The 13,905-nt window shown below is 53.6% G+C and overlaps 1 protein-coding gene across 4 annotated transcripts in view; it reads right to left on the bottom strand.

Annotated features, from left to right (window-relative positions):
* Tbx4 (T-box transcription factor 4) overlaps nt 1-13,132 on the bottom strand; it is a 30,935-nt gene extending 17,803 nt beyond the window's left edge. Inside the window, exons 1-4 of one of the 4 annotated variants that reach the window (XM_076543082.1) lie at nt 12,895-13,132; nt 9,201-9,395; nt 8,480-8,574; nt 706-825 (exon numbers count right to left, since the gene is read on the bottom strand). In XM_076543082.1, coding sequence (XP_076399197.1) covers nt 706-825; nt 8,480-8,574; nt 9,201-9,392 — 407 coding nt within the window. In that variant the 5' untranslated portion in view covers nt 9,393-9,395; nt 12,895-13,132. Of the gene's footprint in view, nt 1-705; nt 826-8,479; nt 8,575-9,200; nt 9,396-9,995; nt 10,847-12,894 lie in introns of those variants that run through there. The other 3 variants (XM_076543080.1, XM_006983188.4, XM_076543081.1) reach the window with 3 other exon arrangements.
* Between the last annotated feature and the right edge of the window lie 773 nt (nt 13,133-13,905).

Raw genomic sequence — 13,905 nt, 5'->3', positions numbered from 1 at the left:
TACTGGCAGCACTTTAACCCCTGAACTACTGACCCCCCTCTCTGCCCCCCAGCACTCCCTTAAATATTTTTTTCTTTTTCAATGTTATAAATATGTCAGCTGGAACTTCTCCAAGGAACTTTCCAACCCAGAGCCTGTTCTGAGTTCTAATCTAGCTTTTGCTTCTATGACCTCGGCTGACCCCAGGGCCCCTGCCAGATGTCCTGGGGACAAGGACAGTGCCAAGGTGTGGTACTCACTTGGCTCTCCGACCTGCCCATCTTTCCCCCAGGGCCCTTTAGCAAGGGTCCTGCTCTCTGACCCGAGGCAGCAGACCCCTCAGTCCGACAGACAGCCAGAAACATGAAAGCTTCAAACCAAGTAATGTCACGAAACTATTAAAGTTTCTCAAGAAAAATGGTCCCCATTCTCCACCTCAGCGGGGCACTAGCAGTGCCTGAATCCACCAGGCATTAGCGGTTTTCCTGCCAGTCAGCACCAGCCTGTCCATGACGGTGGGGGAGGATGGCCCCTCAAGGTCCAGCAAAGCCTACACACGTGCCCTCGGTGGTGCTGGTACTGAAAACACGTGCAGCATTCGGGCCTGCCTCCACTCCCAGCCAGGTGCAGGCAGTGGACCGGGCAAGCACCTCTGGGCGGCAGCAGACTGGCTGGCATCAGGAGCACAAAGAGCAGCTGAGGAAAGATTAGCCCGGGGCCTCTTACCATTTGTTGTCACAGAACTTGTAACGATGGTCATCCGCGGGGACAATGTCGATGAGCAGGATGTACTTGGTCTTGGGGTTCATGCCTGTGACCTTTACCTTGTAGCTGGGGAACATCCTCCTGAGGGGGTCAAGGGTGGAGGAGAAATGGCAGAGTAAATGTAAGAACAGACCTGGAGCCCTTTTAACCAATGATCATGACCCATTTCTCTCTTGTGCTCCCTGTGCCAAGGACAGAGCTGTCCAAACTACACCAGACCCCCCCACACACACCAGCTGTCAATCTACATGCAGAAAGACAATTTACACCTTCCCCCAAATCTCCCACCCTGGAAATCCCCCAAGATTAGGACCCAGTAAGCTCTGAGCCGCAGCAGCATAGAGACCCTGGTTGGGAGAGTGAGGGGGCATTTTAGTAGCAATCTGGCTGCCTTAAGTTGTCCCTGTCCTTCGCCAGCTTACATACAGCTAAAGTTCTGAGGTGACATCATAGGGCAGCTGACCTGGAAGCCACTCTGGGCTGTTCCCATAAGCAATGAGATGCCTTTCTCACAGGAAAGGGAACTCTGGGAAAACCCTGCTAAGCCTGGTTCTTCCTGTGTGTGCTGCAGGATGTTTCTCATGGTAGATGCTTCGCCGAGGCCATACATAGCACCTTGACTAGGAACCCAGGAAGTCAGTGGAGAAGCCCCATAGGTAAAAACATGGAAGCTAGAATCAGCCTGCCATTGATCACAGCCAGGCCCACCACTAGCCAGCTGAGCCTCAGGCCTGGATCTCCCACGCCTTGATTTTGCTACCTCTCAAGTGAGGGTAACATTACTATGTCCTCCAGCCCCTGCTCTGTCCCACCTCCCACATGCCAGTGCTACGGTCTATTTCTATGAAAATGGACCCAACAGAAATGAGTCTTCCAGTTCCCGTAGCCCATGATGAAACTGTTCTGAGAAGAGCTTCCCTAGGGTCCTCGGGACGTACACACGAACCTGCAAGAGCCCAGACCCCTCTGCTGTTACTTAACCAGAACAGGGCAGACCGAACCGCCATGCACCCCTTCCCACACAGGGGCCTCCAGTCGCTCCCCAGCTGACTTTCCACAAATGAGGGCTGGAGATGGAACTCAGGTTAGACCACTTGCCTAGAACCCACTGGGTCAGATACCCATCACTACATCACACAAGTCACATACTCCATTTAAAATCAGCATGGCCATTCATCCTGACCTATAATTCCAGTGCTCAGGGAGGCTGAGGCAGGGGGACTTCTGGTTAGGCCCAATCTGGACTACATACCAAAACCTTCTCAAAAAAAGAAAAAGAAAAAGAAAAAAGTCAGCAGGGAGGTGATGGCGCACACCTTTAACCCCAGCACTGGGGAGGCAGAGGCAGGCGGATTTCTGAGGCCAGCCTGGTCTACAGAGTGAGTTCCAGGACAGCCAAGGCTACACAGAGAAACCCAGTCTCGAAAAACAAAAACAAACACACAAACCACCTCACTAAGGGGTTCCCCAGAAGAGATCTAGGGTCCAAGCCTGACTGAAGCCTCAACCCACCCTCCACTGTGGTACTGAGACTCAAACCAACACCAGGAAGCCATCACTAAGCCCGAGAACCTCACCAGAAGCTGCCCTGAACACCTCAAACAGATTGGACACACCCCACCTCTCTTTACTTTGTCATCAGTACTAGCTCACCTGGTCTCCACGAGCTGGCAGACCCCACAGAAAACTGGGACCCTGAGCAGAAGGGTTCCGGAAGCGTTGGTTCCCCTCTAGGACCTGCCTAGCCCAGCCCACGCACCTCCCTGCTGCAGGAAAGGCTGGTACACACCCTGCAGAGGGAAAGGGCGGCTATGGCGGCCCCAGGCGCATGTGCATGAGCATGCGGGGCAAGTGCGCATGTGTGCCTGTATGCGTGCCTGGAGGGCGGGGGCGGGGGGCAGGTCTAGCTGCAAGTCTAGGGACTTATAAACTGTGTGGAAGAATTTGTCTCAGATGTCAATTGAAAGCATTTTCAAATACCCACCCCACCCCCTCTGCAAGAATGGAGGAAACCAGAGGACTCAGGAACCCACTCCAGCCTCCTCCTTCGAACCAGTGCCCCCTGCCCGGCATAGGGGCACAGCTGGAGTGGGTGCCACCCTGTTTCCTGGCCCTGCCTCACTCCTGGTGGGTCTAAAGCTAAAGGAGGAGGGCAGCAGCTGCCTTGCCTCGCCCTCCCTGGGGTTAAGCCAAGAACCCTGTCCCCTCCAGGCCACCATTTCGTAACTGCTACAGAAACAGCAACAAAATGGGGCAGCCCTGGCTGTGTTGGGCTAGCTAGGCCCAGATAGTCAGTCGCTGCAGGTGGTAACAGCAGAGGACATCCACAGCCTCCTCCCAGGGCCAGGGCCCACATACAAGGGCCAGGAAGAAAGGCCTAGCTGCCGCTACAACAGTGTGTACAGCCTGGAGTGAAAGGGGACTGAGGGACCCTGACCTTCCCATGTTGCACTGTGCCTCAGCAGCTCAGAGGGCCTGGCAGACACGAGTGCTCCTCAGAAACCCCTGAGATTCCTGAACTCTGCTGCCCAAGGCGTAGGGCCAGGGTCTGCCCCGTTCCAGAGCCATTTCGGGGAGGTCTTGGGGCACTGGCGTTATGGAAGGAGAGAACCTCTTGGCCTCAGCCTCTTCTATCAGCCAGTTCCCATCTTCTGAGGGCATCGGCCCTCACAAGCAGAGAGGGTAGCCAGGATATTTGGTGTGGGCCCCCTGCAGCAGGATGAACTACCCTCTTAGAAACAGATGACCAGGTCTTAGCCAAGCTTGTTGAGGGCATGCTTCAGGGGCCTGCAGACCACACTGGGGGGGCCCCAAATGCTGCCACCCATCCCATGCCCAACACCCAGTTGTCTGTCCAGGGTGGAAGGGCGGCTGCATGGAAAGATGAAGTGTACCACCCACAACCGCGCAGACATTTGCCCTTGTTTTGGGAAAGGGCTAGTGCTGGAACCCGAAGGCCCAAATTGCGGGGCTGTTCATCAGGTGAGCAGGCCTCCATGCCGAGGCCAGACTCAGTTTGGGGAGCTGTGACTTCCTCCGCGCTCTACTATTCAAAGTAAAGGTCCTCGCTAACAAAACACGCGAAACGATCGTGCGAGCTCTAAGTTATTTCTGATTTACGACATTAAACGTACCTGAAAACCAACACCCTACACTGGGGTTGGGGGGCTCAGGGCTGGGGAGGGCGGAGCAGGAGCGGAGACGGTCACTAGCTTTGACTGTCGCTGCGCCCCACGCGGCCCGCGCCCTTCCGCCCCCTTCGCGCGTGCCCCCGCGCCTTCTCTCTCCCCGCCATCCCGGGTCCCCGCACCCGCGCTGTCCCCAGACAGCTGTGGCGGCCAGCACGCGCGGAAGCGGCTCCGCCAGGGGAATAAACACGCTGGCCGCCTGGCCGCCCGCCGGGAGCAGATGAAAGCCGGGACCTCCCCTCTGATCAGGAGCCGACTCTGAAAGGGTACCGGACCCGAGCCTTTATCTGCTTCATACTAGGAAATGGCTTTAGAATGAGCTGCTAGGATAAGCTTCCTCTGTGTGCAGACCCCAGGCTGGGAGGCGTTGTGCTTTTGGCTACAGATCTGTAAATGCGAACTCCCCGCCGGGAGAGGACGCCTCGGGGATGGCTGGGCTCCTGGGTCTTACAGTTGTCAAATGAAAGGCGCCAAATTAGTGCACACTCCCCCATCCCAGTGACAAAGTGGAAATCAAGACCTTGGAACCTCATCAGACTCTCCCTACCTAGCTGAACCCCCCCAAACCCAACCCACCGCAGTCCCCGACTTCCCTGAGGGTGGAGATCTGAAGCAGCTACATGTGCCTTCCCTTAAATGCAGGCATTAAAACCCCGGAGCAGGCGAGAAGTGTGGAAAGTGGTTTTCAGGGTGGCAGCGGTGGTGACCCGCAGGGCACGCAGGAGGAATACGGGGGACTAGGGAGGTTCTCCCTTATCTGGATGGTGGTTACATGCTGGGTTCGTGTTTTTGTTTTCTTTTTAATTCTATAGGGCTGTAAACTTCAGAGGCGCCCACATTATCGTGCAGAAATATTCCACTTCAAAGAAGAAATCTACATTTAAATGACGTGCGCAAGCGCGAACACACACACACACACACACACACACACACACACGGTTCCTATCTTAGAACCTTGAAGGGAAACAAAATGCAAAATGAGCTGTAGGGGAAAGGCAGGGATCACTGGAAAGCCCGCACATCATTTTATCCTTAAAATTCTGGGGTCTTATTGGGAAGGGGTGGGCAGCAGCCAAAGGGGGGGTGTGAGGGCTGCCTATATTCTGGCCAGACCTGTTGGAGCCAAATGATTTCTGAAAGAGAGAGAGAGAGAAAGAGAGAGAGAGAGAGAACACGCCTTTCTAATACACCCAAACCATTTTTAAAGACATATTTTCCCTGAGGGGAGGAGGGTTGAAGGGAGAGTGTGTGGAATGGATGCTGTTTGGGAAGGTCAGTTGCTTTGCTCGGATTTTTTTTTTTTTAAGGCACTTCCTTCTGATAGACTTTTGCTTTCAGAAAATACTTTAAGACGAGATCAAAGCGCTCTCTCCCCAACCCACTTTTCCCAGTGTCTTCAACCCTTATTTCTCTTATCATCCACGCCACTGGGCTCTGACGCTCTGTATACAGAGCAAGGGCAATTGGCTTTGAAGCCCGGGATTAAGCCCGGCCAAATCCTTGCCTCAGAATAACAAACAATACAGGTTCAACAGGAGTTCTCATCGGTAGTTCATTTTTCAAACGCAAATTCACTGTCACTAACACAAGCAACATTGAACTCAACAGGCTATGGAGACTGATAGCGGAGATTTATCTGGTGGCAAAACCATGGCCTAGGGGAAGGCCAGTCAGATGGGTAGGAAATGCACATTTTTGGAAGGTTTATATTTAAATTTTTGTGGAGCTCACTTTTATCTGTGTTTGGGAGGGAAAAATGCAGTTTCTCACATGTATCAAGCTTGGAAGGAATATGAAGCCAAGAGAGAAATCTGTTCTCTGCCATTACCAACATGAGCACTCTGGGTCTGAGACTGACTAGGGAGGGGTTTTCTCTCATGCAATACCTGGCATCCGGGGATCTTGAGCATTTTAGTCAAAAACACTATCCAATGAGGCTGATTCTCTTTTTCGTTTGGCCTTCAGATTTTCAAGAACCCAATGGGCAGAAGACTTGTGAAACCTTGAACTCAAACGCTCTTGAGAACATTCTGATTCTCTTCTCCAGGGCCCCATCCTTCCCCAGACAGACAGACGGCAGTTATCATGCCCCTAAGCAGCCAGATTCTCTAGGACCAATCAATCCTTTACTTTACAAGGCATCCGTAAAAAAAGAAGAAAAAAACGCCATCAAGGAGATTTTTACATCTTGTTATTTATGATCCAGGGTGCAGGAAGAAGTACCAGGCCATCTGCTGAGAAAGGTATATGTCCCAGGAAGGGTACTGGTACACTTGCAGTTTGGGAAAACACTGACTGGGTGGAGTGTGGGAGAGCCAGCCACAAGTCCACACAGAGCAAGCAGGCTGCATCCAGAGACTGCCTAGGCACAGTGAGCCAGCCAATGAAGGTGGTCTCTGAAGATAGTGGGGTTCTGGGGTATAGCTCAGTGCTTTAGCAGCACGCTTAGTACGTGCAAGATGGGGTGGATCCTAGCAACCCCCCAAAAAAAAGAGATAGTAGGAAGGTGAGCAGGAAGAAATGGGGTCCGTAACCTCTGAAGCAGGAGTGGATAAGGCTAATGAGTTTTTCCAATTAGATTTGGCATAACTTTGCACCAGAGAAATGAAAGGATGTGAGGACCACATAATGGACCAGCATCCTCACAGCCATTTTTAGACATCAGCACCATCCCCAAGAAAGACCCCTAGGTAGAATCACTAGGATAGGGCACAGGCTTCTGACTTAGAGGGTAGCCCTGTGGATGTGAGGGCTTCTGCTGGGAGTAGGGAGGAAGGAGGACCCAAACAGGTACAGAAAGCCAGTGAAAACCACAAACTCATATATCCAGAGATCATACCCATCATATATTTCCAAGAGGTTAAAATCTACAAACATAAAGTCTGGAGTGTTCTTCCTTTTTTCTTCCCTCCCTGTCAGCAGGCACAAGAGACCAATCCCCCTGTCTCCACACCTATAATGCACCTGATGTTTTACCAGTGCCTTTCACAGGAACCCCTGTTTGAGTCTCAGAGTTAGGAAGGACAGCAGGTATACATACAGCCACCATTTTTAAACCCCTCACACCAAGGAGCCACAGGACGGTAGTCACTCACCCACATGCACCCAGCTGGGAAGAGGTCAAACCCCTTTCTCTGTTCTCCATGCCCATTCAACCAGACCACCCTCTGCCAAGAACACTAAAGTGTCCTCTTTTTCTATGCCCCAAATGCAGCCAACTCAGGGCCCTAAAACCAACTTTCCTCCTTCCCTGATAAGCCTTCCATGCCATCTTTCTGAGACAAGAGGGTGGCCAAGTATCCATATTTCCATCTTCAACAATTAAAAAAGAAAACTGCACAATGCCTGCCTGGGAGCCGACAAGACGGACCCCAGTATCCATGCGCTGCACACAGCACCTCACTGACTTTTGCTTCTTTTGAAACGAAACTCTGTCCTATGCTTTGTGGACAGCTGAAGGAAGCAGGACCTTTTGTGGGTGAAGTGGAGGCAGATAGAGACCCGGATGGCCCTTGTCTGAGGGTCGCACAGGTGGAAACAGTTGAGTTTCTGAGAGAACACTCCTCCCCCTGCAGTCTGCCTCCACGTCCCTGGCCCTTGACGGCTTACCAGGATCTGATTTCTCTCAACAACACTTTTCAGGCTCATCACCAGGGAAATGGACATCTTCTTACCTCGCTTGCTCCCAGGGACCCAAACCAAGTGAATGGATGCAGAAGGACAGAGTATCCACAACAGCTCCCTAAGCTGTGAGTTCTCAGTGTCTATCGCTCACCAACTGCCACTCCTGTCCTATGCCAGCTATCACAGCAATGTCTGTCTGCTTTACACACACTCACAGGCATGTGACCTCTCAAGAACGAACACACACACACACACACAGAGAGAGAGAGAGAGAGAGAGAGAGAGAGAGAGAGAGAGAGAGAGAGAGCTTTGTGTCTTTGTGTCTTTCTCTTCTCAATCTCTCCTCCCTCTACTCTCCCATACACACCGGTGCATTTTAAAGATGTTTCCACTTTATAAATCACCCTTCTCTGGCAGCCACCGAGAGCTAGGGAGGCTCCCCAACAACACACGGACCCGGGTGGTGCCTTCCCCTAGGCTGAGAAGAGTGTTGCCCTAGGATAAGTAACTTGGGGTTCATGCTACTCCCAAAAAGTTAGGGCGATTGAGAAACACAACCTCATCACTTCTGTCGCCTGAAGGTTCCTCCGGCAGATCAGGCCAGAGAAATTGCCCCGAGGGCCAAGCATCCCTGCAGGTGGCCTCCGGGTGTGGCTGCCCTGGTTTGCATGTCATCAGCATAAAGCTGTCCCCTCCCGACACAGCCTTCCGACCCCCTCAGGTCCTTGGAAGGTGTAAATGCTGTCAGTCCCGCCGGCTGCTGTAGAAGGTGATGCTGGGACCTCAGTGACTGATCAGTTTCCCACTGGCCCCAGACCAGGAACCCAGAAGACTGCAGAGTCCTCTCGCGGCGGGACTTCCAGGCCAACACATCCTCCTGACTCCTACCTGGCGCCCTCCCCATGTCACTCTCCCCGGCTAACCTGCCGGCCTTGGTGATGATCATCTCGGTGCCCGCTTCGTGGAACTTCTTCCACAGCTCCTTCTCATGCAGCCCCACCTTGATGTTCTCGATGGTCTGGGGATGGGAGGAAGGAGAACTGGTCTGCCTGGCTGGCCCACAGCTGGGCTCCACGCCGAGCCTGCATAGAGTGCAGGCCTACGGAGAACATGCCAGCCCCAGAGCCCACTCCTCGAGATTTCGTTTCACGGAATTATTTTTTGAACCACTGGAGAATGTGAAACTTTGAATCAGAGATTTAAGCTCCCTCCACTGATGACCCTACAGAGGACACATAGTGATGGTGCCGGAATAGACGACACTCCACAGCTGGCCTTAGCCACCGCTTGTGGATGGACCGAGGGATTTTGAGAAAGGCTCTGGGGATGTGGGTTGTGGTGATGTGTACGGTAGCGGCTCGAAAGCCTTCTCGATAACTATTCTGTGGCCTCCCTAATCTGTCCCACTCTCTAGCTTCCACCCTCTTGGAGTCCTCGGAGATGGACATGGGTCTGGGCTTGTCCCCTGAATCAGGGATCAGAGTCAGCCCCGAGGGTTCGAAGTGGAGAAGGACCCTCCCTGGAAAGCAGAGTGCACCAGTCATGCCCAGCAGAGAACCAAAGGGCTGACAGTATCTGACCCCAGGAGTCCTGTCTACGACCCACGGGAGGACCCGCACAAAACAGACAACTCGACGCCTCTACCTGCTCCGCGGCTGCAGCAGCGACGTCGGCACCCTGGCCCGGGGGACTGCCGAGAGTTGCTCCGCTAAGGCCGGGCGCGGCCAGCGCGGGCTCGGGGGCGTTGGTGGCGTTGGTGGTGCTGGCCTCCCCGAGCGCTGGGCCCGGGGCCCGGAAGGCCTCCTCGCTCTCCGACAGGCCCTTATCCTGCAGCATCTCCTGCGGGCACAGCACGCGCCGAGTTACACAGCCAGATCTGCACTGGCCAGAGGCCCCGCGGCCCTGTGGAGCTGAGCCCCCGGGGCTTCTAGTGGGTGCCCAGGCACACGTGGACCCCGCCCCCTTCTGAGCTGGGGGAGGGAGCATGCGGGAGGGCAGGACCCTAGCCTCCTCCCTTCAGGTTCTGGACCTGGGAGGGTCTATGTGCAGTTTAAGGTCTGCCTGCCCCCAAGACTTGGGGCTGTATGATGAGTAGGTCTTGAGGAAGGACCGCCTTCCCGCAGTCTCAGCTGCACCCCGTGTTCCTCCAGCTCAACTAGAGCACAGGGCCTGGGTCTTCTTGACCACTTGGAAATAACTAGGGTCTCGTTTTTTTTTTTGGCCCAGGATACTCAGGACGCTACCGGGGCTGGCGGGAGAGGAGAGCTAGGCCCGTCGGGGCCCAGATTCCTGCAGCCCCACACCTGAGAAGCGCCCAGAGCTGGGGCGCTTCAGGCCAGTGCTCAGCTTTCTGCCCTCATCCAGCACCCCAGTCCAGGTACTCCAAGTGAAGACATTCTGAACCAAAGGCTTCCAAACCCCACACCGCATCCTCCTCACCCAAGGAGCACACTCTCTCTTGGGGTCCCTCTGATCCAGACCCTGAACTCTGCCAGGGGCCTCCTCAAACTGTCCTCACATTCACACAAGCTGGCTCACACACTCGCTCCTTAGTTCCAAAAAGGAATCTTGGGGCCAAAGGATTCAAAGCTTTCTTAGCTAAACACGAGGCCAGTAGGGCGGGTCCATTTCACAATCAGTCTGGCCTTGCCTCCGGGCACAGCTAAATTTAAGTATCTAGGCCTATTCACCTGCCTGCCCAAGTGCACGTTGTGGTCTTGGAGACACCAAAAAGAAAAATCTAGCTTGCAAGGACCAGCCTCTCCTGCATCCCTCGGGGTGCAGCCATATACTGTTCTAGGCTTCCCTTCCTACCAGCCTCCTCTTCCTTCAGGATCTGGCCAAGTTTTCGTGGGCTTTCTGTGTGTCTTGGCGAAATCTCTCCCTTTTCTCCTCCCTCCCAGACCCTTTCTGTTCTACCCCGGATCTCTTTGGCCATCCCCAGGCTCAGGCCCCTCACCTACCCAGCTCACCAACCTCTGCACCCAGGCTGAGACTTCTTCGGCTCCCAGGGCCTCCAAAGTAAACAAGCCAAGTGCAACCGAGGAGATAAAAGGGGGCCAGGGCCAGCCGAGGCTGGGAAAAGCCCATAAAGATAAGGCTGACAGCCCAGCCGGTCTCGGCTACAGCCCGCCTGGAACAAGCAAGGCTGCCTGGACATGGCCTGCCCCTGCACCCTGCCTTGAGCCACGTGCCGGTTCCCGGGCCGGGCTTCGAAAAATCTAGGATTCCCGCAAACCACAGGGTCACTGGCTTCCATTCTGTTTGGGCACCAACCAGGTTGGGAGCCCACCAACGGCCTCGCCCGGCCCAGGTGCGGAGGCTCGCAGGGCTGGAGCAGGGGCTGCCTGCAGCGCTACGGAGGTCCCTTGTCACCCCGAGCCGAGCAGCGGCCTTGCGGCTCTTCACCCTGCCTGCCCTCTTAGACCCGCGGCCGGCGGCCGGCGGAGTTAGGCTGTGCTCTCCTTCCCCTCCAGTGGGTTGCCGATCGCTTTCCTCTGCCTCTAAGCCACCGCTCCAGACGCCCCCAAGACTCCCTTTTTTCTCTTCCCCTTTTGTGCGCTCCTCTCCGTCCCAGTGCGCTCGCTTGGATGCTGGATTCCTGGGTCCCGCGCTCGCCCCAGCCTCAGCGCCAGGGTCCAATACCTCGACCCTCCGCGGGCCATCCCGCGCTGTCCCTGAGCCTGGGGTGGTTGCTTTGGGCTCCCTCATTTTTCTGGGGAGAGGATAGCATTTTTCTTTTCATAGTTTTTACTAATAAAATTTTTCCTTACACAAGGGATTTTTAAAAAAATATTTACTATTTTTTTAATGTTTTAATTGTTATTGTCGAAGTAAAATTCTGGTCAGTTCGGCAACATTAAAAATATTTATTCCTAGCTCTGGAATTATTCGTGATTTTAACACCGTAAGGGTAAAGCAAGAGTTTGGTATCCTTATGGAATACGTTGTTGCTTTTCTGTTACTGTTTCACCCTTCAGGGCTCCTCAGGCACAATAGTAATACTGTTACCAATATTTAGGTCATTAAATACAGTGTTCAATTGGTCCGATTAATCTATCATTATTTTACTTGTACTGGGCATTCATGTTCCCACTTTAGCTCTTCATTCTATCTAAATTTTCGTAGGTTGTTATTTAGCATAATTGTAATAGTATTGTCCCCGATATTTGGGTTAATTTTCTTTACATCATTATAATATTTCTTATTATCTTGCCAGGATTTGTTTTGCTAGGGTTGTTCATGTTACTCTAGGCATTATTACTCATCACCTCCCTATAATATCTCGCTCGTTACTCTGTCATTATTTGCAACGGTATGGATCTTAATTTGCCTGTTATTTTTCATCACTTCACAGCTGCTTGTTACTTTGTCATCATTTGTAATATTGCTGTAGCCCTTATTACTCTGATTATTTTTCAGCACGCTGGTGTAATACTTATTGCTCAGACATTATTTATACTGTTGTGACTATTAATACTTGCTCATAAATCCTCATTACTCCAGCAATCCTCATCACTGTGTCTCTACATGTATTACAATTACTTGTTAATATTCTGGTTGATATTTAATATTGATATGATATCAACAATGCATCGTATAATAGTCTCGCATTGGTACTGAAGGAATTTCCCTTAATATTTGAGTCATCTTTTCCCTAGCTTGTTCCTACAGTACCTCAGTTTAGTAATTTGCTAAATCAGTATTATTCCTTAAATACTATGGATAGTGACTTTGGTACAATGGTGGTTGCTTTGTCTCTGTATTTGAAGGTACTTTGTCTTCAGTTCTTTTCAAATTGTTATTGCTATTTTCATTCGATCCTGAAAAGGACTATTGTGTTGACAAAAAAAATATCGTAAAAATTATATCAGTTAACCGTTTCGCTCTGTTTCTCTGGCATTTTGGGCTATTGTTACTTTTATAACGGTCACTGATTTAAATCTGACTAGTCCGTGGCATCAAGGTTCTCATTGCCTACGTTTTTTTTTTCCATGGATTTTCAGTTTTCACCGTCAGTCCGGACCCCTCTTTTTGGGCCTTTCTTATTCTGCAAATTCGAGTTTCAAGGCCACCACTCTTGTCCGGACGAAACAACAATACTTGATCCCTAGACCCATACTCCAGACTGGGGACTTGTGCCCCTGCCACTGGGTATGGGGCCCGAGTCAGTGATCGGACTACTGAGGCAAGGTCGCGGTCCTCCTACGGCTTTGGCGACCTCTTACCCCAGTTCCCCCGTTTAGCTCATCCCCCTGGATCCTGCTGCTTAACCCTGAGCTGGGTGACCCCAGGCCCGCACCCCGCTCACCCGCAACGGGCTGGAGCCCACACTCACCCTAACTGCACAGCAGCATGCGGAGGCGCCTGCGGCCCCAGGTCCGCAACCAGCTCAGGTCCGAGAGGCGTGGGACCCTAGGGGCTCTGCCTGGGCCTCTGGGTCACCGTCCCGCTGCCCTCTGCGTCCTCGGGGCCCGGCACATCCCGGGTGTGGAGCGGGCCCTTGATCTCCGAGGCTGCACTTTGGGGCCTCTGCTCTCTCCTCCTAGTCCTTCCTCCCTCCGGGGCCGCACCCCCCCCCCACTGTGCTGACGTCGCAGCTGTCAATCAGTTCTCGCCCGCCGCCCCCCGGAGAGGGGGACTCTAGGGTCCTGGGACTCCTCGGTCCTCTCCGATCCTCTCCGACTCCAAGCCTCGATCGGGCCGCGGGCTCCTCGGCAGTGTAGCTGGGTGCCCTTCCCTCAGTCCTCGGGCCAGGCAGGGACCTGGAGCCCCGCATGGTTTAGATTAGAGAGGCGGGAAGAGGGGACGGGCGGCTGGGTCGCGGTGCCCTGTTCCCACTGAGACTGGACAGCCAGGCCCGCTCCCCGGCGCCCACGGCTGGGCCTGACCACTGGCCGGGTCACCTCCCCGCACCGAGTCTCCCACAGCCCCGCCTGCCCGCGATGGACTTGGGAGCCGGTGTCTTCGGGGCCCAGGGCACACACATGCCCTGTACAGACCCTGACCACCCCATGCTCGCACCTGCAGCAGCTGTGGGCCCTGGCGCCCCACTGGCCTAGCGCGCCTAGGAGTCACCGAGGAGGGTAGGGAGGAGGCCCGGTGGCCGGGCTGGGCCTGGTGGCCGCAGGGAGATGCTGAACTGGAGCTTGGGCCCTAACCTAGCCTCAGCTGGACTTGGGGGTACCAGGATTGGCTGAACCCTTTGAGGAAACTGCAGCGGAGGAACAGGCTTGGGCCAGCAGGTTCCCAAGATCCAACTCAATGCCTGGAAAGCTGAGATGGCTGTACCTTTTGCTCTAAAGGTGAGGCCTGCTTAGTGGTCTAGACCTCAAGACTGCCTGTCTCA

This window comes from Peromyscus maniculatus, chromosome 8 (assembly GCF_049852395.1).
Source record: "Peromyscus maniculatus bairdii isolate BWxNUB_F1_BW_parent chromosome 8, HU_Pman_BW_mat_3.1, whole genome shotgun sequence".
Taxonomy (NCBI): Eukaryota; Metazoa; Chordata; class Mammalia; order Rodentia; family Cricetidae; genus Peromyscus; species Peromyscus maniculatus.
Note: the sequence above shows the minus strand (reverse complement) of the source record. Positions and strands in the feature narration are given on the sequence as shown.